This window comes from Ambystoma mexicanum, chromosome 4p (genome assembly GCF_040938575.1).
Source record: "Ambystoma mexicanum isolate Mex_15411 chromosome 4p, UKY_AmexF1_1, whole genome shotgun sequence".
In the NCBI taxonomy this organism is placed as follows: Eukaryota; Metazoa; Chordata; class Amphibia; order Caudata; family Ambystomatidae; genus Ambystoma; species Ambystoma mexicanum.
In genome coordinates, this window is record NC_090927.1 from 856,444,016 (window position 1) to 856,471,251 (window position 27,236).

At 40.9% G+C, this 27,236-nt stretch overlaps 1 protein-coding gene across 2 annotated transcripts in view; it reads right to left on the bottom strand.

The window, feature by feature from the left end:
- Positions 1-27,236, bottom strand: part of UFL1 (UFM1 specific ligase 1) — a 1,228,658-nt gene that overhangs the window by 591,646 nt on the left and 609,776 nt on the right. For both annotated transcript variants that reach the window (XM_069606422.1, XM_069606423.1), the window contains one exon: positions 26,402-26,581. In XM_069606422.1, the coding sequence (XP_069462523.1) occupies positions 26,402-26,581 (180 nt within the window). The remainder of the gene's footprint in view (positions 1-26,401; positions 26,582-27,236) is intronic.

Sequence of the window (27,236 nt, forward strand, 5' to 3'; positions counted from 1 at the left end):
CCGTGGTTTCAACTTCAACCCCGGGAGGAACGGACGGTACCGAGTCTGTGTCTAAGGCGGGAGGTGCGGATGGGACAATGGGAACAGCGAGTGTCTGTTGTGGGCCTGGTTGGCTAGTAGGAAGTGTTACGTGCGCGGTCTGTGGCTGTGGGAGGGCTTGAGCTACCGGAGGGGGAGCTTGGGCTACGGGCGGGGTCTGGGCAATAGCTACTGGCGTATCTGGTCTTACTTCTGATCTTGGGCCTTGTTTCGTATGGGTCAATATATTTTCTATCAATTCATCTGCCATGTGTAATTCTCGTTGTGGGTATATCTTTTCTATATTCAACTGGTCACGCCTGCCTGCCCTTCTTAGACTCTCAGTCGACTCCTCCTCTTCTTTTTCTTCCGCTACCTCACCTTTTGATTTATGCCTGCACGCATGCTTTGCTCTGTTTTTAAATCGGAGCATTGCTTCCTTTCTCCAGTCTTTAATAGTTTCAAATGCTGCAGGACGCGCTTTCTTTCTTATCAACACCCTTTCCAAGTTATCTATCCTCGCCATCTCAAAACTACCATTAATCGGCCACTGATGGTCTTGTTGCTTTCTGGTTTGCCTATGCCAAGTCTCACAGAATATTATCGCATCCACTCCATACTTCACATACATCTCATACGCCGGCGTTCCCCCAGGTGGTACAATTTGGCCATTTTCCAAAGATTGTCTATCACAGCGGAAAAACCCTGCTAAGGTGGACAATACCCCAGGCATGTTTCAACCTTCCCCCTGGTTAATCAACCTTACCTAGGGCGTTTGATTTTGCAAAGTCAACTCTCAACCAATATCAGGATACTTTGAATCGGGGAATGACTCACCTGATAAATCAAGTCGTCTGTATACTGACGCACCAAAGGACGTTGTGTCTGCGTTTCTTGGCTTCCGCCTCATTTCGGGACCCTCGCCTCCTTGTTCTCTAGCCAGGCACGTCGATCACGGATCAGATGTGTGCAGATCTGCAAAGGAATCTCTCATCACTTCTACAGGGCGCCCCGAACAACTCTTGATCCCGGCTCGATCGTCCCGTTCTCTGCCTTTCTCAATTACAACGTTACGCGAAGGAACAAGTGGGGGAGGGTCCCTATTCGGGCACCATCTTGAAAGGGGCCCCTAGGGGACCCTGACGTCTATGGAAACAAGGCAGATCACCACACATGATAGAGACGCCAGACACAAGGTTGTATTCCCAAAGCTAGGGTTGTATTGCAAAGCAAAAGTCTCAGTTGGCCAACTCGGTCTCACGCCCCGCGACGTGTATCTCTAGACCTGGAGGGACGCAAGAGAGTGAATTACGTACATCAGTTAAATATATACAAAATGTATATCAAACAATCAGCTATGACATGTTCAACACTCCCCCTTTATTGGCTTTCTTTGAACTTGGTGTGATGATGGACATCTCCGACCACTATGACACCTTCAAACATCTATTTCAGTAACAATTTGCAATTTGTGAGTGCGTAGGCATCTTTCGGTTATTGAATAGAACACAGCGCTTCTGTTCTTGGAAGCGAACTACATACGGGGGGGAGTTGCATTCCGGACCTTGCTATCTATCAGGTGCTATTCGCGCCCTGGGAGCCGACATGCTCTTAGCGGGCTCAGCAAAGGGGGGCCGTTAGAAAAGCATAATTCAAGCCTTTAGCTGTATTATTCTAACATATTCTACCATATAACGAGACTGGCTTGCAGCTGTGACATGATTAAATGCCCTACAGCTCTGCTTCAAGGCTACATTAAGGAGGGAGCTGGGCATTCTTCCTGGCGCTGCCTACGTTTGTGTTTCGGCGAACTCTTGTTATCCTCTCGGCCCTGCGGCCTTGTCCTTTTCACATACAGACAACAATGTTCCACAGTTAAGCAGTGTAAGCGGAAAATATACGGCGAAGCAATAGGAACAGAAAGCAATGAGCAATGGTTAGAAAACAAAATGGCGATTCTTGTTACATCAAAATGGCCGTTCATTGGCAAACTCGAAAACCTATATTCTGTCGTATCGTGCATGAGACGGTTGGCCCACGGCCACCAAAATGCGTTTGCGGTCTCAAAGTAGAGGTATCCGTATTTCTAGACTGACAACCACCGTGCACTGCCAAGACTAACACCCAGGACATCAAATATGACATCACAAATGTCATTGATGACATCACATGTCTGGCTCCCCCTTTTTTCCTTTACTGACATATCTAGGCCACATGGTTTTCTTCAGTAACAGTCAGCAATTAAAACTGGAAAAGGTAGTGTATTTGTAGACTTATCCTTCAAGTATGTTCTTACAATAATTCCCTTAGGGTCCAGTCATATCATATGAAACATATACATAGGGGAAGACACAAGCTTGAAAGACAGAAATCCTTTCTGTGCATTAAAATAATCAGTAGAGTTGTCAGCACTTTCTGATAGTTCTGTTGTTTTTTATTACTGTACTTTCCCTGTATATGTTCCTATTTTTATATCTTGTATTCACACTACTTTCCTTAGCGTCCTGGCACATCATGTGATATATGGGATACATTACTCACCGTAATCGTATTTCTGATGCTTGTATCTGCTTAGATTCACATGCTGTGCATAGGCTGACATCTAGTGGAAGCTGCGGAGTATTACAGTTTGTTTTTCGAAACTCGAAAATGGGCGTCGACACAGGGCGTGCCAGTAATACTATCCCTAGTGTGACGTCCACTGTACCCAAGATCCCTCACGCGTCTAGGATCCTCAGATTGTATTTTTTCTGACATGAGGAGTAGCGCAAGTACAGATAATCCAAGCAGATAGATAGAAAGGTAAGACTACAAGCAACCATGCGCCTTCTCTCAGAGGGGAGGAAGGGTGGGTCGCATGTGAATCTAAGCAGATACAAGCATCAGAAATACGATTACGGTGAGTAATTTATCCCTTCTGAGGCTTGTGGAATCTGCTTAGATCACATGCTGTGCATAGATTAGCGAGCAGTAGCTGAAGAAGGAGGTGGGATGTGAGAAGGGTCATGAGCGAATAAGTGTCTTAGAACAGCTTGTCCCACTTGTGTATCTGCCTTGGAATGGGTGTCAATGCAGTAATGCTGAGTAAAAGTGTGAATAGAGCTCCAAGTAGCTGCTTTGCAAATGGTGTCAAGGGGTACATTTGCAATGAAAGCCAGAGTGGCCCCAATGCCTCTAATAGAGTGGGCTCTTGGCGTGAAAGGCAGAGTTCTTTCAGAGAGTGAGTAACACAGCTGGATACAGTTAATAATCCACTTCGAGATGGCACCTTTAGAGACGCGATCCCCCTCTCTGCCTGTAGCTACGGAGACAGTTGATCTGTTTTCCTTAGCGGTCTGGTTTTATTTACATAGTAGAGGACCGCCCTACGCACATCTAGGGTATGTAGTTTCACCTCAGCCGAGCTTTGAGGGTCCTGGAAGAAAGCCGGAAGCTCGATGGACTGGTTTACGTGGAATTTAGATATAAACTTAGGTGAGAACCTACGGTGTGTGCGTAAAACCAGTTTGTCTTTATGGACAGTAAAGAAGGGATCCTGCACTGACAGAGCCTGAATTTCACTGACCCTTCTTATAGAAGTAATAGCTACTAAGAAGGCCGTTTTATAAGTCAGGTGTTTGAGACTGCTTTTATGCATGGGCTCGAAAGGGGGGCCCATGAGCTTAGATAGCACCACATTAAGGTCCCACCCTGGTGGTGGGTTAGAAATAGGAGGGTGAAGTCTCTTTACTCCTTCCATGAAGGCTTTAACTACTGGTACTTTCCACCACGAGACCTTGTTATGGGAGGTGGTGTATGCCGACAGGGCTGCCAGGTGTACTTTCAGCGAGTTAAAAACCAATCCTGCATCTAGCAGGTGGAGCATGTATGTAACAATAGTGGAAGGAGTGCAATCAACTGGGTTGATTTGTCTACTCTAGCACCAGATCTCTTCCACTTGTCAAAGTAACAGTGCCTTGTGTTTGGTTTCCTAGATTCCTTTAGGATGTCCATACACCTCTGTGGTAAATTGAGATGTCCAAACTCTATGACCTCAGGAGCCATGCTGCCAGGTTCATTGAGTTGGGTTGCTGATGCACTGTTTGACCTTGGTGCTGGGACAGTAGGTTGTACCAGGCTGGGAGTTTGATGGGCTCGCACACCGCCATCCTGCGTAGGTGTGGGAACCACAGTTGTCTTGCCCACATGGGAGCAACTAGGACTAGCGTCATCGACTCTCTGTTCATCTAGTTGACCACCTTCCTGATGAGAGGAGTTGGTGGAAAAGCGTACGCAAACATCCCTGACCAGTTCATCCACAGGGCGTTCCCCTGGGAGTCTGGTTGGGGGAACCTGGATGCAAATCCTGGGCATTGTCTGTTTTCGCTTGTGGCAAATAAGTCTATAGTGGGGAAACCCCACTGAGAGAAGATATCTTCTACGACCTCTCTGTGTAGAACCCATTCGTGTTCCTCTGGGAGGGAGTCTCTGCTCAGAGCATCCGCTAGGGAATTGAGCTCCCCTGGAACATGTTGTGATGACAGGAAGATGTTCCGTCTGAGTGCCCATATCCAGATTTTCTGGGCAAGCTTGGACGGATTTGGCGAACAAGTCCCTCCTTGCTTGTTCAGGTAGAACATGGCTGTTGTGCTGTCCATCCGAATTTGCACTGACAGGTTTAGTAGGTGGGGCTCGAACGCTTGAAGCGCTCTGAATACTGCCAGAAGCTCTAGCAGGTTGATGTGGTTCTTGGCCACTGAGGGAGACCAGAGACCCTGAGCTGTGTGGTGGAGATGGTGAGCTCCCCACCCCGTCAGACATGCATCGGTAGTGACTATTGCCTGTACTTCGGGATCGTAAAAGGGTTTTCCATGTGCAAGATTCTCTCTTGTCCACCAGTGAAGGCTTTGTACTAGTGCTGGCGAAACGACCACTAGATCGTCCCACTGACCACTTGCCTGAGACCACTGTTTCGCCAACCATTCCTGCATGGGACGCATGCGCAGGCGCGCGTGGGGGACCAGGTAAATACATGACGCCATCATGCCCAGCAAATGCATTGCTTAGCGTACCGTTATTTGGTGACCGAACTGATATTGCGGAATTTGTAGTAGTATATTCTGAATTCTTTCCTCTGAAGGAAATGTCAACCCCTCTTGAGTATCTAGGATTGCTCCTAGGAACTGTTTGGAGGTGCTTGGCACCAGGCTTGACTTTTTCTCGTTGATTGAGACGCCTAATTCGTGGAGGGGGTCGATAGTCCTTTGAATGTTTGTTCTGCAAATTACTGGGGTTTCCCCCGTTATGAGGCAGTCGTCCAGATAAGGGTACACCGGGATTGCCTCCCTGCGTAGGTGTGCAGCCGCCACCGCCAGTACCTTGGTGAATACCCTTGGTGCCGAAGCTATCCCGAAGGGCAGTACCTTGAACTGGTAGTGCCGACTGTTCACCTTGAAGCGCAAGTACCTTCTGTGCGCTGGGAACATGGAAATATGAAAATAGGCATCTTTCATATGCAAGGATGCCATGTAATCCCCCTTTTTTAGGAGGGGGGATTACCTCTTGTAGCGTAGTCATACGAAACTTTTGGGGCTTGACATACTTGTTGGCAGGCCGTAAGTCCAATACTGGGCGCATTGTCAAATCTTTTTTTGGCACAAGGAAGTAAGTTGAATAAATACCCTTGTTTACCTGGTGTCCCGGGACGAGTTCTATCGCATCCTTTGCTAGCAGATTGGCGATCTCCTCGAGGAGAATCTTCTGATGTTCTAAAGAGTGTACTCTTTGTCGTGGAGGATGGTTCCGGGGATGCTGCAGTAGTTCTATACAGTACCCTGCGCATACTGTTGACAGCACCCATCTGTCTGATGTGATCCCTTCCCAAGCCTGGGTGAAGTTGGAAATGCATCCCCCTACTGGGGTTGCGTGAGAAGGGACCCTGAACTGAGCGTCACTGCTTTGGTGGAGGCGTGCCGCCTCCTTTACTGGGGCTGCCTCTGCCTCTACCACGTCCTCTCCTATTACCCCTGCCGTAGCCCTGGGTAGACTGTTGGCTGTTGTTGTTCCACTGTGTACCCTGCCCCTGGGAACAGTTTGATCCTCTCTGGGAATTTTGGCCGCGTGGGCGACGAAAATTACTATTCCCTCTCTGGTTAGGGGGTTTATTGGTTAACTGGCCAAGGGACTTGAGTGTCTCGTATTCGTCCTTGGCATTCTTCAGCGCGTCCTTGACCGCCTTACCAAACAACAGATCGGCTTCCACCGGTTTGTCCAACAATGATGCCTGGGTTTCTGCCTTAAAACCAGACTGCCGTAACCACGCATGTCTCTTGATAACAGTACCTTCTGCTATCAATTTACCTGCGTTGTCCGCGGCGTCAAAAGTTGCTTTTAAAATGCAACCAGACACGGCTCTACCCTCTGCGGAAATTTGTGCTAACTGGCCCTTTAAGGGTTCTGGTGCAGAGGCTATGAGTGCCGCGACTTATTCCCACTGATGGCAGTTGTAGCTGGCCAACAGGGTGGTGGAGTTTGCAATCCTTGCCTGATAGGCGGACGTTGAGGCTACTTTCCTGTCGAAACCATATAGTTTTTTGCTCTCCTTGTCTGGAGGAGCTTCGGACGATGACAAGGGTGTTCCAGCCCTCTTACGAGTGTTAGTGACAACTAGGGAGTCTGGCTTCAGATGTCCTCTTATATAGAGAGGGTCAGACTGGGCTGCCCTGAAAAGTTTTTCAACTCTGGGATTGACTGCTCTGGTGAGGTTCGGGTTCACCAGGGACGAGTCTATTCTTCGCTGAATAGACTTAAGGATAGGGATGGTCTGGGCAACAGGCCTCCTTTCTCCCACTAACTCCTCGGTGAAGTCCCTCTCTTCCTGGACACCGTGGGTGTCAATATGGAAATGTTCTGCTACTCGTGCGAGAACCTCGTTCAGGAGGGGTTGGTTATCGACAGGGGAGTCGGTAACCGGGGCTTCCTCCTCTACCGGGGAATCTACTCTGTAGGTTTCAGGGTCTTCCTCTTCCTCTTCTTGGTCCTCATCATCCCCATAGTAGCCCGTCCCGGTTTGCTCTTCTACCATGCCAAAATCTTGGTCCTCACCAAAGGAAGTCTCTCCTTGATACAGTGAGTATGGCCATGAGTATGGTTGTACCTCGAAGGGGTCTGTAGACCTCATCAGTGTCTCAAACCGGGGCTTCTTACTCGGGGGATAGGATCATTAGAGCCTGAGTGTGTAGCCCCTTGTGGATTATATGAAAGGAAATGGTCTGGATTTTTATCGTAAAAGTCTGCCAAAGAAGACATCCTTGACATGACCCTATCTATGTCATCACTCGACCATTTTTTGGAACTGGGAATGACTCTCTCAGAAAGTCTAGGAGATTTATCTTGAGTAGATTTGCTGGTTTTAGAAATATCAGCAGACCTGGTCTTGTCTGTCTGTTTAGGAGGAGTGGAGTGTATCACAGGTGTGGAAGAGTTCAGAGGCTGCTTCTTCTGCTGTTTTCCCCCCTCCCCGGGAGTGGAAAAGTGTTTTCCCTGTCCCTTTGTGGCTCCGGAGGTTTTCGACATCTGGCGTAGAGGATCGGGGGTAGAGTCCATGTCCTTCGAACGTGGGGCCGCGCTGATCTTGTCTGCGGGCTCTGACTCCTGGAGAGCGGCCTGGGGGTGGAAGTCGTCTTCATCCTCCGACGATCGAACTTCTGTTAGCCTAGGGAGCGAGGCACTCTTGGCAAGAGTGGATGATTGCCTGGAGTCATGCGGCGATCTCGATCGAGAACGCCCAGAGGACACCGATTCGGACCGTTCTGTTTGTGCCTCTTTCCGAGAACTCGACGTTGTCGAGTCTCAGTTGGACTTCGTGTGTTTTGTGTGAGTGGTGTGTGAAGCGCTTGTGTCGCCGGGGGTCTTCCCCATAGCCGCCCTGTCGGACGACCTTCCGAGGTCGGGGACCTGCGCTCGGCTGTCTTTCGACGCCGTAATGCCCTCACCGTCCGAAAGCACGGCATCGCTACCATCGCTGAAGGCGCCCTCTGCTGCCATGGCCGCCTGCCTGGCGTGGTGGGCCCAACGCTTCGTCGAACGGTCCTTAAGTGTCTTAGGTTTAAACCTACTACACGCTCTGCAGTTCGCTTCGGGGTGGTCCCTCGGCAAGCAGAGATTGCACGTGGCGTGCCTGTCGACCCAAGGGTATTTGCGAGTGCACTTGGGGCAGAATTGAAAAGGGGTACCCTCCATACGCACCTTGAGGGAGCGGGCTGGTAAGTGTAGGAAATCTATAAGGTGTACCTATATACCAAGAGTGTAGAGTATGTCCAACCCCCCACTCTTCCTACTTGCAGGGCCGAGGCCAGAGGCCTTCCAAGACCCGGGCCGAGGCCAGAGGCCTTCCGAGGCCCAAATCCATCGTGCAGCAGCCGACGGTCGATTTCTTCTCCAAGCCGGCGTCGAGTGTCGAAGTTCGACGTTGGGATGGGGAAAGGATGTAAATTAATCAATATTTTAGCAAAAGTATGGCTAAGATCAGGGGACTCCGCAAAATGCTTCCGACCAGTATGGCGGAAAAAACAATCTGAGGATCCTAGACACGTGAGGGATCTTGGGTACAGTGGACGTCACACTAGGGATAGTATTACTGGCACGCCCTGTGTCGACGCCCATCTTCGAGTTTCGAAAAACAAACTGTAATACTCTGCAGATTCCACTAGATGTCGGCCTATGCACAGCATGTGATCTAAGCAGATTCCACAAGCCTCAGAAATATATATACATAGGGTAAGTAGCAAGTTTGAAACAGAGCAATCATTTCTCTGCATAAAGGTAATCTGTTAGGTTATGAAGAGTTTTTGCTGCTACTGCTGTTTTTTTTCTTTCTTCAATTTCCTTGCATATACTCATATTTGTATGTGGTGTTGTCTCTTTTGTTTTTTTCTCTATAATAATGCAATTATGTAGTAAGTGGGTTTTATTATCTACTTATCACATTTTCACAGTATGCAAAAGTCTAATAAGAAAACAGTTATTTCACTATTCAACATGGCAAGTTTATGAATATTGCACCTCCATCATGTATGCTGCACACAATGCCTATGTTTCTACATGAGCACCTTAGTATACTGGATGGACGAATTAGCACTTGATATTTATTCCAATAATCCTTGACACTTTTTGTTATTAACATTACAATAAGAAACCCTTGTACAGACTTTTCATGAAAGATAAATGCACATGTGATGTCATCAGTGATGTCATCAATTACATTTGTGATGTCATCTTTGATGTCCTGGGTGTTAGTCTTAGCAGTGCACGGTGGTGGCGTGAGTTATGGTTGCTTAGCTTACCATAACTGGCGAATTTCAAGGGTTTTTCGGTTTTACTTGGAACCATAACGTCCCTTTAACAAAGTTTTTTCACTTTATTTCATAGGTTTTTAGTAGCGCAACTTAACCATAACGTCCCTTTAACAAAGTTTTGTTCACTGAATTTCATAGGTTTTTAGTAGCACAACTTAACCATAATGTCCTTTTAACAAAGTTTTGTTCACTGAATTTCATAGGTTTTTAGTAGCACAACTTAACCATAATGTCCCTTTGACAAAATTGTTCACTGAATTTCATAGGTTTTTAGTAGCACAACTTAACCATAATGTCCCTTTAACAAAGTTTTGTTCACTGAATTTCATAGGTTTTTAGTAGCACAACTGAACCATAATGTCCCTTTGACAAAGTTTTGTTCACTGAATTTCATAGGTTTTTAGTAGCACAACTTAACAAGAGTAACTTTGACTTTATGTACATGTAATATGGAACATACTGAACCACTTCTACTGAATGTAATGTCTGTGAAAACTTTTCATGTACGCAGACATATTCGGACAGCAGTACCACTACCTAAAAAGTCGGGGGAAGGGGGCATGTTTCATTGTTATATTACAACATGATAACATTTAAAAAATCCACAAAGAAGTACATACCTATTATATGTAGTAATACATAAGAAATGTAACCCATATATGTACCACACTAACCATTCATTTAAATACAATATATTCTAAAATGGAATATACCAAGAGAAGATAAATAGGCTTCCAACATAATTTCCTGACAGACACTCCACAACTAAGACCAAGACCAGACCTACAGACTACTCAGAACATATCTTACCTGAAATAGTAAGTGTACATCATTTTACTCATATCTTTATAAACTTTCTGTATTAGATTAAAAAAAATATATATATATTTATTTTTTCTCACAGAAATGTCTAGTACTTTGGAATGGCTAGAGGAGCACTTCCCACATGACGAAATGTCAGAAAATAGTGAAGTTAATGGTACACACTTTACACTATAAACCATTTAAGTGTTATTATTTTATATATATTTAACATATATATTTCTTTTTGTACAGAGCATACCAAAATAGAAAATATGTCTGAAGAAACTGTTATGGAAAACATGCTTGATAGCTTAAAAGAAAAAATTGATTTATTATTGAGCAATTTTAATAATTTGAAAACTTTTGTTGAGGATCATTTTAAAACAAAAACCTCATACCATTGTCCCCCATGTACTTGTCCCCCCTCACCATATCCCAGTCAATTATCCCCAAACCCTCTCCATAATCCAAAACGTTTTGATGAGACTTCCATCCCTTCTTCACCTGATATCAATCATGTTGAAACCCCTAATTCTCCTGTTTTTGTTTCTATTTCTGCCTCACCTTCTCTGTCATAAATTATTAATATATGTGAAATAAAGTTACATTTTTATATTGTGTTGTAATTACTTCCCATTTTTTATTTTTTTTCAAAACAATGTAGATGTCTGCGGACAGCGCGGGTGTTCTGAAATGTTCATAAATAAACGAAAATGGAGGTGTCCTGAAGAACACTATACCTGTCCGTATTGTTCGCTAGCAAGTTCAAACTGTTCAAAGAACACAAGCGGTGTCCTGAAATGTTCGTAATTAAACGAAAATGGAGGTGTCCTAAAGAACACTATACCTGTCCGTACTGTTCGCTAGCAAGTTTAAACTGTTCTAGAACATATGCGATGTCCAGAAATGTTCGTTTGATGTGTGACGCACTTTTAATTAATTCAGGACCCGAACACTGTCCGTAGAACATCAACGCGCATGCGCAAACCAATGTCTGTGCATTTGGTGTCCTGCGGACAGGAGCTTCCTTCACGGACCTGTTCGCGAAGGGATCATGTGACCGCGCCCATGCTGATCGCGTGTTCTGAATGTGGACACTGTTTGTGTCCCCAAACAATTTAAAAGTACATTTTCGAGTAATCCACAAAATTTTTCCATAAAAACTCATCATGGCACAAGTCCCACATACTAATCCTGAGTTTCTACATATCTTTTGAAACTTTTTGAACCCTTTTTTGTGTTCGATCTGTCCGCGGACAGGGCGCATGTCTGCGAACCGCGTACAAGCACCCCTATAAAAGACCACGCCCTAGAGCTTATTCTCATTGTGTTTCTGGCTATTCTTCAGAGCACAGCTATTTCTCCAGCAACTTGCTGATTCCACCATCGAGATGGCATCCCTGGCTGCAGAACTGCCACCTGGTGCTGCACCTGCTTCAGCACCACCCCCACCCCCTCCACCACCATCACCTTCCCAAGGGCCTGAAGAGGGGAACAGGAGTGAGGATGCAGAGGAGGAAGAAGAGGATGATGAGAATGAGGTAGAGGAAATCCCTACTACCCGCACTAGACGTGAGTCTTGGGTGTGGCAGTTATTTTCCATTTATGGGAATGGTCCTAAGGCTTGTGCGAACCGTTTTATCTGCAATGAGTGCAAAATGATACTCAGTCGCGGGAAGCACGGTTCGTACAGCTTTGGGACCACGACCATGAAGCGACACCTGAGGTCATTTCACTCTGGGACTATTCGCAAGGTTGTACCTTGCGAAGAACGTAGTAGGTTGATTTCCTCTACTTCATATGTTTCTGATCCTGTCACCACAAGGACCACGTCTGTGGGACAGCGTCTTCCTCAAGCTGCCTCACAGGCCATACAGAATTCTGATGACCCTTACCTTTCGAGGGTCACAGTTGTATGTATGTACTGTGACACAGTACTCTGCAGGGGGGAGCAACTTCGGAGTGCTTTTGAGACTATTGTCTCAGAGCACGAGAAGAACTGCTCACTACCCAAATAAAACTCACTCTACATCTTCCTCTATCAGCTCGCCCTTTCTTATCCCTGTGGTTGGTGTCCCCCCCTTTGCCCTCCTTTCCCCTCCTCTCCTAGAGTGTTGTGTCTAAAAAACCAAAAAAATATATAAAATTACAAAAATCAAAAAAATAAGGCTCTTTTCAGAGCCGTCATTCACAGTTAAAAAATAGAAGTGAAGATAAATAAAGCAGGGCCCTTTGTATTTCTTAAAATTCTGCAGACAGTTCGCGAACATTAAACAAATTGGGGTGCAACCCTATTGTTACCATTGCATTTTTCTCTGGGAGGAAGTGGTGGCTCTGAAAAGAGCCTTTGGGAGGTGTTTGTATGTCAAAAATTATAAATACTTAACACCTACTTCAAAATGGATGCTGTATTTCTAAAAAAGGTTGCAGTGGATTGTGTACATTTCTCAGAAAAATCTGATTGCCAGCATAAGTAAGATGGACTCCATCTCTGCGAAAAATGTATGTACTACGAAACATAATATTTTCATTGTGAAAAGAGGACATGCCAAAATCTCTTAGAAATGCACAAACAGCCTTATTAACATTGCGCTTTGCTTTTTCCATTTGTGGACCAAATGAAGAAGAACGAAGCCACATTTGTGTCTGCGCAATCCATGAAAATATTACTTGGGAATTAGGAAATATGTCCATGACTTTCCCAAGTCCTTCTTTCATAGCAAATTGCAAAGAAATTCCAGACACATGTCCTAAACTGTTCCCTCCACAATGAATTACAATTATGTCTGGATGTTGTTTTGTTTCCAAAGTAGAACAGAGAGGTAGCAAGTCCAACCACTTCATTCCACGTACTCCATGCCAGTGTACTTCCACATGTGGAAATCCAAGATCTACAGCTACTCCACAGCTTTGTGCATGCACCTTCAACCAATGTATCCACGAATCTCCCAAAATCCAAACAATCTGTTTTCTGAAACACACAGCCATAGCTATCTGTTGTTCTCTCAGCAAAAAGAGTATCTGAGAAACTCTCTCCTGGCACAACACACCCACTAAACTTTCCTAACCAATCCCTTTCACTGCTCATTCTCATTTGCATGACTTCTGAACCCAAAATTCCACAGATGTAACTCCTGATGTCCGCGAACTACTGCCAGGTCCGCGAACATATCGTAACATGAACAGCCCTTCGACTATTTCCACTTCACTCTCTGTGCCATTCCCTCATTGGTTGTAGCTAAGAAAGCACATGACCATGCACCAATCACATTCAAGACCTCTACATCTAACTGCATCATCATAGATCAGCACTGCAAACGTACTGTGAATCTCTCTGAGTACAAGTGTCATATCATTGGCAAGCACCATCTACAAGAAATACTGTACAAGTCTCCAAGATTTCTACTCGCAGCTCCATGCATATCCATATGCATGAACACAAACTACAGGTATGCATATTTCCTGTACAGTAAATGAACACATTTTCAAACTGACTTTTAGTTTGTGTAATCTGTAAAATGAATCTACTGTCTTTTTTCCAATTTCCTAAAATCAACTATCACTTATAAACCTTTATACTATTTACTTTCTTAATACACACACTATCAAATCATGTTAAACTAACATTTTTTAAATGAAATTTATAGACTACATATATTGAAACAAAATTGCATGCATGCACACTCTATGTTCCGATCTCAAAAAATAATACTTGTACAATTACATTTTATTTATTTATTTATTGGATTACTTTAATTTAAGCATGACATTAAGGCACTATTAACTAGAACAGCTTAGTTACAGAAATGGTGGTATTCAGTGGTACATTATGAATTTCACAAGACATACTAAAGATATGTTGTTTGTTACAGTTACTCATTGCAATACAATTTGTTCGTTAAGAACATATCATATGTACTGAACTGGTGCAACGTATCTTATGTGACTAAGATAGTTTCAATGGTTTTAAGGAAGGCGCTGAGGATTTCAATTAAAAAAAATCAATATCTAAATTAAAAACAATGCTATATACAAACAAAATTACTAATTTGTTTCTTTTACAATTGCAGTGAAGACCATTCTCCTGAAAAGAAGCAGCCGAATTTCAAGAACAAAGACGAACTAAGAATTAAACTGCTCATTTTAGAAAAAAAGTAAGTAGAATATCACCATAATATTTGTATTATTATTCAAACATACTGTAAAGTTAATTCATGCTATTTCTGTGCCTAAAAATAGAGATTGTGCACCATTCTGTCCAAAAATCCCCATGTCTTAAACAGCGATTTACAGCCAGAATGACACACAAATTCTTACTTTTGGACACACAAATTACCCAACTCAACCACTAGAATTTTCATATTATAAAACAAACAACTGTTTTTATTGTATACATTAGATTTACTATTTGTACTTCTCCACACCACTAGCTTATTTTTTTCTGTCATCTGAACCTGAGTTTAGTAACATATTAATTGAAGAATACACATCCCTACTAGTTGTTGTTCCCAATGCACAATCAGACACCATTACTTACATCATCTTACTCAAACACTCTTGCACACAGCACACATACATTGCAGAACACCCCAACCCATACCTTCTTTATTTTTTTCAACAGAACCTAAAGAATGCCTACCAAAAGTCAAGTCCGTAGAAAGCAACGCAGAAGTAGAGCAAATGAAAATAAAAGTGTCCAACATAAGCATCCATCTCTAGCAGAATTTGTAAAAGAAGTTCAAACAAAACAGCTAATACAGTCATTTAGTGAAACACGAAGTTTCAAGTACAAAAACTTTGCCTTCTCTATCAAAATGTAAAACAAACCAAAAAACAATTAACAGAAAATCAGCTATCACTACAGATAAAACTACTTCTTTAAATTTTAATATAGTGCAAAGTAAGCATACCAAGAAAAGTATTTTAGCCAAAATGTTCCGTCACAAAGTCCTTCAAAATCTTATAAAAACAGGAGAGAAATCAGGTTCAATGCTTAAAACCTATCGTAGGAAATTAATTTTAGAAGCATTGATAGATAGTGCAATTCTTCTGAAAAGAAAGTTATTTATTTCAGTGTTAAACAAAATGAAACCACTAACAAAACTAATAACTAAATTAAAAAAAAGACTTCTCAATAAACGAAATGTCAACAGAAAGAACTTCTTAAGTATCTGCGGAGGTGAATGGAGTCACACTACGAGCACAGAACCATACTTTAATGAAGAAGCGTACAAACAAAAACAAACAAATACAATTGCCATAAATAGCAGTGGTCGAGGTTATGAAAAAGTTAATAATACCATAATGGAACAAGAAGTACTCCTTACAAAAATATGCCCTGAAAACTTAGAATTACCCCTCCATTCAACTGAATCAGAACGTCTAGTGTACAAATGGCCAAGCATGTCAATATGTAACATTCCTAAACAATTTATCAAGTCTTTACACCAATTCCTCAATCAATATGTAAAAAGCAAAGACAAAATCAAAATTAAACTACTGCAAAATATGGATACCTGTCCAGTGCGCAAATACACAGGACTACAAGGACATTCATTGGCCTGCATTACAGGACCTACTTGTAAAACCACCTTCCATGATATCAAAAGAATATCAACACATCATACAACTATAAGAAATCTAGTCTATAAACTGTAATATGCTAAAAGTCCTGCTTTAGCACTAGAAAATTTAAATAACATTCTTCTACATGGTACAACAAAAAACCTACTTCAAGAAATTGACTATATCCAGAAAAAATATTTTGGAAGTGAAAGCCATTTACAGAATGAAATAGCTTTAAACCAAATTAGCAACAATTCTACACATGGCAACCTTTTGCTAAACACATACAAAAAAGAAATACTAAAATTTAAAAGTACATCAGCTGAAGTACCAAACCATGTATGTTTATGTTGCCGCAGAACTTTTTATAAACGTAACACGAAAACTGTAGACCTATCATATAAAATAGAAGACAATGAAGATTCTAAATGGTTTGAATTAGCTCTCTACCTTGTAGCAGAAAACAAATACGAAATAAGTGACCCCTTAATACTTTGCAGTTACTGCACTACAAAACTTGACAACCAAACTCCTTCACTTGCTATCACAAATAATTTGGAATTATACTAACTACCAAAACCCCTACAACAACTTAATTTATATGAGAGCATCATAATTCAAACAGTACACCCATTTCAAGCAATAATACGCCTTCAAGCAAAAACAGTAAAATTACCTCCCTCTGAATTGGTAAAAGGCATTCGTGGAAAAGTAGTTTATTTACCATTAGATCTAAAGGAAAATGTGCATACTCTAGGAGTGCAACGTCCAATGCAGCAATCTTTAATTATCTTATTATATGGAGTACCTACAAAAGACAAAAAAATATGACAACAGCTGGTAGATTTATATAAAGTTAGACAAGCCTTACAATATCTTAAAGAGAATAATGAATATTCCAAAGAAATTAATATTGAAGAAAACTTGAAAGATACAACTGAAATAATTCAAGAAACACAAGAAGCTGGTCAATTTGAGCTACTAGATCCTGCTACAATATCAAATACTTTAGACCATTATATACAATTCATCCTTTGCACTCTAATGACACCATAGAAGATACACTGGAAACGTACCAAATGCGTCAAACAAAAGGATCACCAATCAGCATATGGGAAAAATAGAAGCACGTGCTTTTCCTCTGCACTTTCCTACTGGCAAAGGAGGAAGGTATGATGATAGACCTATTCAAATATCAGCTTCAGAATACCGCTCATTACGGATGTATTCTGAAGATCCACATTTTGTCTAAATCTGTGAATACATATTCCACCTACTCTTTGAAAGTGAACTAGCAACTTTATGTTTCGGAGTTGCACACCTATTAAAATCAGGATCCCACTTTCAAAATATGACAGCTACACATTATTACAAAAAGTGCAACAAAAGGATGAGGTTTTACAATCAAATATTACAAATCTATTAGCAAATATACGTGGTACTAAAGAGTACTGGTTTCGACGTCACAGAGATGTAGGTTGTATGATCAGAAATCTGGGCCCACCCACTTGGTTTGTTACATTAAGTTGTGCAGAATATGCATGGGAAGATATACATGATTTCCTACGCATATCAAATAAAAACAAAACAAACATAGATATACTAACACCCGGAGAATTTTGTTCTTTGGATCCTGTTAATGTTTCAAGATATTTTCACCATCGCTTCATTGCTATGCTACATTTTATTTGTAATAAAACTGTTCCTCCCCTTGGAGAAGTGCAACACTTCTTTTGGAGAAAAGAATACCAAGCCAGAGGTGCACCACATATCCACATGCTTTTATGGATTAAAGATGCTCCTAAATTGGTCAAGACAGTGATGCCACTGTTTTACAGTTTATTGAAAAATATGTCACTTGTGAAATTCCATCAAAATCCACAAATAGTGATCTTCATGCACAAATTTTACAATTTCAAAGACATACATGTGGCAAATATTGTCGTCGCAAATACAAAAACAAAGGGAATTACTACACCAAATGCCGATTTGGTTTCCCTAGACCAGTTACAAATACAGGTCAAGTGAACAACCTCATGTCTTCAGTTAGACATAGTGTTAAAGGTAAGTCACCTAAAAATACATATTACATAAAAAGAAAAGAAGAAGAAAAATATATCAATGATTATAATGCAATCATTCCCCACTTATGGAATGCAAACATAGATGTGCAGTACATTGCAGACAATTCTACTGCAGTTGCACAATATGTCACAGCATACTTAACCAAAGCAGAAAAGACAGAGCTCCAAGACCTCTGGAATGACCTGTCATCAGATATAACAGTGTCTCAGAAATTATACAGCTTGGGCATAAAAATGCCCTCCCATAGAGAATGTGAATCATATGAAGCAGATGATCGTTTAACTGGTACTGCATTATATGGTAAATCTGAAAATATAGAATGGCTAAGTCTTGGTCCAGCTTAATCTAGAAAAAGAGTTCTAAAAACATACGAAGATATAGAACCAATAGCCAAACATGATCCCAACAGCCAAGACATTTTTAAAAATAATGTATTGGACACATACTACCCAAAAAGAAGTAATACTTTGGAAACCATGTGTCTATACCACATAGCCCAAAACTACACATACAAGCAAATTAAAGCACTATAACTGATGTAAACTTTACACAATACAAAACAATGTTGCACAATGAACAGCAACACGAAGAAGAACTCCAGGCCCAACTAGATAAAGACACTCCTGACAGTAGTCAACCTTCTGTAACAGGAAGCCAAGAACCACTGGGAGAACCACTAATAATAAATGAGGCAGAATTAGCTATGATAGAAGTAGAAAACACCATGTGTCAGTATGAAGATAAAGAAGACTTAACTATACTACAATCAAACCTAAACAACGAACAACGTAGCATTTTTGGAGAAGTAACAAAACAAATTGCATATGGTGTACAACATGAAAATAAAGAATGTTCCTGCCATAATTATTAACCTATACTATTGTACGTCAGTGGTGAAGCTGGTTCTAGCAAAACATTCCTAATCAAAATCATCAGTAAAATCCTTCAACAATTGACAAACAACAAACTGTCAGCTGTTGTCACTGCCCCCACAGGTTTAGCTGCCTACAACATAGGTGGTGTCACTTTACACCGATTACTACTATTGCCAGTAGAACACCAGAACAAATTAGACTATTACAAACTTTCTGCAGAAGCTGCAATGGAACTACGCAGAGTATTGAAACAAATGAAAATGCTACTAATGGATGAAGTGAGCATTTTCTCCAACCTAATGTTGGCTTTGATTCACCTCAGATTACAAGAAGTACTGAAAACAAACTATGAAGAGCTCTTTGCAGGAAAACACATTGTTGTTTTCGGAGATCTTCTTCAATTGACACCAGTAAAAGGTGAGCCTATTTTTAAAACATTAGGACACAAACTCTGCCGTAAAACTGTTGGCAGCATTGGAAATGTCAACCTTTGGCAACATTTCCAATACAGAGAATTAACAGAAAACATGCAGCAATCTGCAGATCTCACTTATGCCAACATCTTAAAAAGTATCAGAGTTGGTATACTCTCTAAAGAAGCAGAGACAATATTGAAAACCCGGCAAATTAATGCACTTTATTGCGATAATGCATGTGCTACAGATGTTATGGAACAATTAGCCCACAAAAATGTCAATTGTATGGCCTTAATGCTAACTCTTGCAAGCTGTTTCAAATTCAATGAAATAATGTTAAGTAAAGAAATGCAACCAATAATGGAAGTTAGCACCACAGACAAACTAGATGTACATGGTATGACACCATCTATGTGTGACCAAGCCACAACAAGACTAAATAGTTTCGAAAAATCAATCTCAAACACAGCAGGCTTAGAAAAGATATAAAAAATATCCTTAAATTGCAGAGTAATGCTTAAACGTAACGTTGATGTGGACCAAGGACTAGTTAATGGAGCACTGGGTACAGTTGTTGGCTTTCAAACATACACACGTGACAAGAAAATTCAGTTTCTCAATATACTCTTTGACAAACTTTCAGAAGTTAAAAGGATAGGACGCTCAACAGCTCGATTCCTTCTCTTCAAAGACATGTATGTACGCAGAGAACAATTTTCTCTAACTCTTGCATACGCAGTCACGATTCATAAATCACAAGGTCTTACCCTAGACAAAGCAATGATAGATATTGGTAACACAGTCTTTAAAGAAGGCATGAGCTACGTAGCACTATCACGCTTACGTACACTTGACGGTCTATTTCTAATCAACTTTGATGCAAGTAAAATAAACGCTGATATTCCTTGCATTTTAGAATACAATAGACTTCGCTCACTATACACTCCCCATCTAAACACATATTCTGTTCCAAAAAAAGTAAAACATTATAAAAGAAAAATTAATCAAACAGAAAAGCAACAGGATGTCACTGCAAATCCTCCAAAGAGAGTAAAAGAAAGTAATACTTCAAGTACCACAAGCAAAAAAGAATCATTTAGGGAAAGTAAACCAGGTACTTCTTCAAAGAAGGAAGACAAACTCCAAAAAAAGCAGTCAGATACAGAACTACCTGGTCCATTTAAACTCTCAAATATAGCTGGTGTAAGTTGCTACGCAAATGTAGCAATGAATATTCTATTTCAATTACCACCAATCGTTGAGAACATTTACTTACACAGTACAGACCCATTGTGTTTGCAAATGTTAGTACTTCACAGAAATGCAGCAAACAATCCTGACAACACGTATAGTGTTTATGGAATAAGACAACAATTGGACTACTGTGCTGGAATGGGGAAATTCACTATAAACTCACAGGAAGATCCACAAGAATGTCTAATGTACTTACTACAAGTACTGGAAAACAAAAACATACCTATAAATTAAATCTTCCAGATTTCATACATGTGGAAACATACATGCACTCTCTGCAACAATGTGACACAAGAAGAAATCCCCAATGAAAGCTTCGTATATATATCAATACCTAATTGTGAATCCATTCCATTTCAGCAACTTGTACAAAATGCAAACCATGGTAGATTATGTTCTACCCGCAATTTAGATAATCGCTCCACGTTAGTAATACAAACACATAGTAAATACGTAATACTAATGCTTCTACGTTGCAATGCAGATGGTACCAAAAACAACTGCAAGCTGACTGGATTCACACATGGTCAAATATCACTTGGTAAGAAAACCTTCACAACAATAGGTATAATCTACCACGCAGGAGCCACAACCAATTCAGGGCACTACACTGCACATATAAAAAAGAAATGTGGATGGTTTCAATGTAATGATAGTACCATTTCTCTAAAGCAGAGATTACCAGCAAATCTTACAAACGCTTATTTAATGTTCTTAAAACCAAAATTTTATAACTAACCGTACTTAAACCTCAAGTAAACTTGTAGTAAAAAATGTAAACTGTTATAATATTCCAAATGCTATCTAACTGCCCAAAGATTCTACAACAATTAATCATCACATAAATGAATACCACTAAATTACAGCAAAAATAGACAATTAGAATACGCCAATTGGTATCCAACTGTCACAAAATTTAACAATATCCAAACAGATAAATCAATACCACTAAAATATATAAAAAAATAGACAGTTAGAATACACCTACTGGTATCTAACTGCTCCAAAATTTCACAATATCCAAACAAATAAATAATATGTTACTGCTCCCAAAAAAATGCAACAACCCAATGTATAAAGCATTAGCCAAAAACAACAAATGAACACTGAAAACAAAAACAAAAACTGTAACATAACAGAAAAAGTATTTTTTTTAATACAACATGGATTTTTTTTTCTCCCACAGACCCAATGATTTTAGCAACGAACACAGAAACTGAGCAAATTGCACAGTTCTCTGGTTTGTAATCTACTAAATATGAGGGTCCAAAAAAAAATAATGTTGATTATTCAATGTAAAAAGTCATTACAAAATACTAATACTAACATGCTATTTTCTTTTATCACAGAAATTTGTTTTTGACCCAAAGTTATAAGCAACTATAAATATGATATGCTGCGGTGGTTGTGGCCAGGGCATAGAGTGTTGGGTGCATGGCCAAATAGCCATGCGCCCAACACTCTATGCCCTGGCATATCACACCCATAGAGTAAAACATTTCAACTATACCCTATGGAAACTTTTAATGTCGCGGACATTACCAGTGTTCTTAGAACACTTTCAATTTGCCAGCGAACAATACAGACAGCGTCTTCAGAACATCCCCTACGTACATTTCAGGACAACGCGAAAGTTCTTAGAACACTTTCAATTCGACAAACAACAATACGGACAGCGTCTTCAGGACACCCCCTACGAACATTTCACTTGCACTTCTGTGATATTGTTATACTAGATGATAGTTAGAGATCTAGGCACATAAATGGTTCGGCCTGAGAGAATTGATTCAATACTTGTATTTGCACTTTAGCACTATGACACTTTCATTTGAGTTGTCGATATAAAATAATTTATGTATATTGCAACTCTTGAAAGTCAAGTTGCAACAGTATCTACTACGGACAGCATGCCAGCCTAGAGCAGAGTTTCTCTTTGCTTGTCTGTATTATGCACTTTAGCGCATAGTCACTTTAGTGGTTTTTCCTTTGCAAAGGTTAAAATACTGTCTAATGACCATTTGTAGGATTATCAGTGCACTAGCACTTATTGCTATACATGCACATGTTATTTGAATGTTGGATGTTTAACTGCAGCCCACATGATTTCTTGTTGATATAAGAACATATGTTTAAATGTAACTATGACAATTAATACAGTCCAGGTGCAAAATGCTACTGATTGGGAGGCACGTTAGCACATTGACACTTTAAAAGCTTCATATTTTGCATTTGGCAACACATGGTAGAATGACCATTTCTTGTTTTTTCCTTCTTTTTACAAGATGTGGATTTAATTGAAAGTTCTGAATCCGGTAGTTGCAGCCCACTTGGGCGGGATTTCCTGAGTTCGGATAAAATAATATTTGTCTGACTGCAAGGTTATCAGCATTGCACTCGGATTTGTTTGCCCACTCGCATACCATTTTTGGGATTATTTTTTGATTGAGACGGGCTTTGTGCTGCTGTGAGTCTCTTGGTTTTAAAAAGGTTACAGTGGTCGGAACCGCGGCCGTGCAGGATGCACTGCATCGGTTGAAATTCTAATAGAGATATTATATCTTTTTGGGCTATATTGAAGCTAAATATACAAATTCACAAATAAAAACAGAATGCTTGAACTATGGTATATAAATAGTAATATTGAAAAACATGGAATTTGCTAATTTGAGCCTAACTTAAATGTGTGTGACTAGCTCAAAATGGCGGCTCTATTTTACTTCATTGGAGATACATACCTACAGGTCACATGACCGGAATGACTTTGAATTCTGTTTCCTGTTTGTGCAAGTTAAAAACATCCCGCGAGCCTTAAGCTGCAAAACTAGCCTGGCAAAGTCCCTGTGAAGGGATGGAATGCGTGGCACTACTACAGTGGCTTTGACACTTGTAACCAATTCTGTAAATCCATGCTGACTTTTATTATTTTAAAAGATGTTTTATCTTAAATAAAAGTTACGTTTTAGCACTATTTCTGGGATTGAGTGCTTGAACTTTTTGTAGCTGTGTGGAGTAGTTGGTGCTGTTTATTGAGGTACTTTCTTCAAACAACACAGCAGTGTTTGCACAGGTTTATGGTTTTCCCTTAACCTATACAAGCACCCGCTATAGTAGACTGAGCACCACTTTAAGGGGACTTTGGACATATATATATATAGGGATGGGTCAGGGTGATATTAAATGTGGGATGGTATTGGGGTCTCCCCCCACCTCAGATTTATTTTTGCCGACATAATCAAATAGATCCGCATGGCATCACTCCCAAGCAGCACTCAAGTACAGACCAAACTTATCACAGATATGCTTCCCATTATACCCCTTAAAGCTACATGCCCAATTACCATAGACTCCCTGAATCCAGCAATACAAAGCACTACCTTTCATCCATGACCAATACCTACATTCCCTTCAAACATACACCCTGCACTATCCTAGAGGGAGTCAAGGAAGCACTGATCAAAAGGGGAAAGGGGATATGGAAAAGGGCTTGAAAAGAACACATTCAGTGGGGAAATAGCCAATGCCGGAATGAGAAGGTCCGGGTACTAAACCCACAAACCCAACTTCAGCAAAACTGTATGATAATGGGCAACCTCTTCAGTTCGCTACTTACGTTGCCTTACCTGCCCTTGGAATGTTTAAAATAAATTGAATACTAGCATAATGTTCACCATGTTAAAAATAAACAGTGCAGAGCAAAGAAAAGGCGAATGCATTCTAAGAGAAAAACGTCTGACTTTGGAACTAGGAGATCTAGATCCTAACCTTGACTTCCCTAACTGACTAAACTTCTTTGATCTCTCAAATTTGTGAGTGCTTAAAGACAAAGTGACCACCAGCGTACAGAAACCTATTGCACCTCAATGACTGGTGTAGAGAAGTGTAGGCCAGTGGCTAAACCATAGACTTTGGAACAAATGATGTTGGGTTATAATTGTAAGCATCATTTTAGTTTAGCAATTGCTACTTCTATTGTTTAAGCTTTCAACCAGTGTGGACTGGTTTGCATCCCCTGTAATTTACCTCATCTACTGGTCTGTTAAAAATCTGAATTACTCTAGTATTAGCAGTTTAAATAGCTTATTAAAACTGCTGTGAACTAGGCTGCACGCATTTGTATATTGATTAAACTAGCGTGAAGTGTCTTTCAAACACTGTACATTCGTTTGATTGTCAAAGAAAACCTCCAAAGCGCCATGCCAAAAAAGTGCAATGGATTTTCCCTGTGTTAAATGTCATAGGTCACTGCTGTGGTCATTTTGTAAAGGTGTAAAGATTGCTTGTTTTTTCCAAATTGAATTTTATTAAACTTTTTTAAAAGAAAGACATGTCACACCGTTACATTCTCCGTCCAAACTGGTGCATTCCAAGAGAAGGGGAAGAGCTCTGCCTTAACATAAACACAACCCAAAATACCATGAGACTATTCCCTTTCCTCCCCACATCCCTCCACCCACGACACCCCGGCACATTCATGGTCCTTTATTCCACATACCCAGCATGCAAAAGATTAACCAATCCCTCAAACTCGCTGCCCCTCTGGCTCCCCTTAGACCGTTGCCCACGTACCGACATCTTGGCATGTATTGTGTTGTAAAGGGAAGCAACTCCTGATGCATCGTAGTGTTCGCTTCATTTTTCCGGTGTGTCAGTCATTTCATGTGGAAAATATCTCTGGTTTTGGCTACACACTCCTTTTTGGTGGGGGGTCCCTCCCTCTTCCGTGCCCTTGCGACCCCAATCCTGGCCGCCAGCAGTAGATTGTGCACCAAATGGCTTGTTGGGAGTATAGTGCTCTCCATCCCATTTAAAGGCCGAAGAGAATCAACAGGGGATGGCATGCCCTTTGAATGCCACCTACATTCCTTATCCATGGGAGAACCTCTCCCCTGTAAGCCGGTATGTGGCTAGAAGCCCACATGTGCTGGAAATACCCCTGTGCCCTTCAGCCCCATCAAGTGTTCTGGATTCACATTTGGGTAGATTTGCGCTAACATCGCCAGTGGAAGCTGACACCTATGCAGTAATTTGATAGCATAGAACGTCTGTTGAGATGAAATAGAGATCATGCTAATTGTTCTACACATTTGTTAACCAGTTGTTGTCCTGCAGTCCTCCAGCTGGGCACCCAGACCCCTTTCCCACTGCTCCCTAATCCGAAGTGGTTCTCTTGGCTCGGCCCGCATGATCGATTGTGTATAATCTAGAGATACGACCCTTCTCAGAGTCTCTCTGTAGCAAGAGATTTTCGGAGTTAGTAAGCTCTCTTGCAAGGTTGTTGCCCCATCTCCCATCACAAAGTGCCCCCTAGAGCCAAAGGGAACAGGAATACTGATAAGCTCTATCCCAAGGAGTTCCTTGAGCTGTTGGATTGTCCTGAACTTCCCATTTTCCCAGAGTTGCCCTGCCCCCACCTAGTTCACCCTCGTACCACACCTGGTAAAAGATCGGGTGATATGATTTTTATCATTAATACTTACACATCACAGTGTAAAATCGGTTTTCTTAGGGTTGATACAACTCAGCACGTACACTGAAGTCTCCATTAATAGTCACAGAGTGGAATGTTGAGGGCTTTACTTTTTCAAATGGATGCTTGAGAAGAAATGAATGCCTTTGCAGCCTGTGAAAAAGACTACCATGCATTTTCCTACAAAAACAAACTGGCCACTTACTGGCTAACTCTAAACAATGCCCAAAGGACATCTTGGAGAAGTTCAGTATGTGTGACTGGCAGAAGAGATCACAAGGAGGACAATTTGCCAGTGAAGCATTGAAGAGGAGAGTATCAATCAGAGAGCTTTATTTTGTTCTGCTTGGTCGTGAATGTCAAACCTCTATTGAGTAGTTGGTAGCAGAATCTAGATAGGGGTATGCTTTTGTAATACATTCTATGATATGCTTGTGAGTTGAAGATAAATCAAACATTCAAAAAATCAAAAGTGGCCAACCAGATGTATATTCACATACTCCAGTGAAAGACTGGTTGATAGTAATTTAATGCACACATGCACTAGGACGGGCATGCAAGTAATCAAGCATAAAAACTCACCTTTTCTGCTTTGCGATGCATTAAGTCATTGAAGAGATCGGAACAACTGCGTATAAACTTCTCACTAACCACGACAGTGTCACCAAAAATACTGGCTGTAGATTGTTTGTTCACAGACCGCATCACCTGCTGGAGCAAAATCGCAGCATCCTCCACCGATAAGCAGCTGGGTAGCAGAGGCTAGGAAGAAAAATAAAAAATGCTGCTGTAGGTTACAACAGCCCACCAAATCTGCAGAAATAGGATAGCAGCTACAACATAGCCCCCATACAAAGGATGAAGGGGCCTTTCAAGGGTGGGGTTACTTAGGACAGCATAATCGAAGGGTGTACATAGTTCTGCTTTTATGTTGAAGACAATGTTGGCATTTATAAATAAAATGCAATAAAGATAAAAAAAGGGTTCCCATAATTACTTTACAAACCAAAATGTTCTCCAAGGATTCAAAGCAATCATCTTGCTTACATACTAGAAATGCATGGGATGCAAAGAATCTTCAATTAACCTTCTTGGTGTGTAAAATGTAAAGGTTACTCACCACAGTGACCACAATACTTTTAGTCGATAATCCCCTTTCCTCCATACTCATGCAATGTTCCTGCCCGTGGACGTTACTTGTGTATTTTTTGACAGCAAAAAATAATTTTACAAATAATTTTTTTTTTTTATTAAAAGTTGTTTTTAAGTTTGATTAACAAACATTTACAACATCATCAAATTCAGTTATTAAAATCAGCTCATGGTAAAATAATTTGAATTAATCGTTACACGTTGTATTACATGTTCTGGTATATATCCAAGAAAGTAGGGCAAATTCATACTTTTCTCATACGTT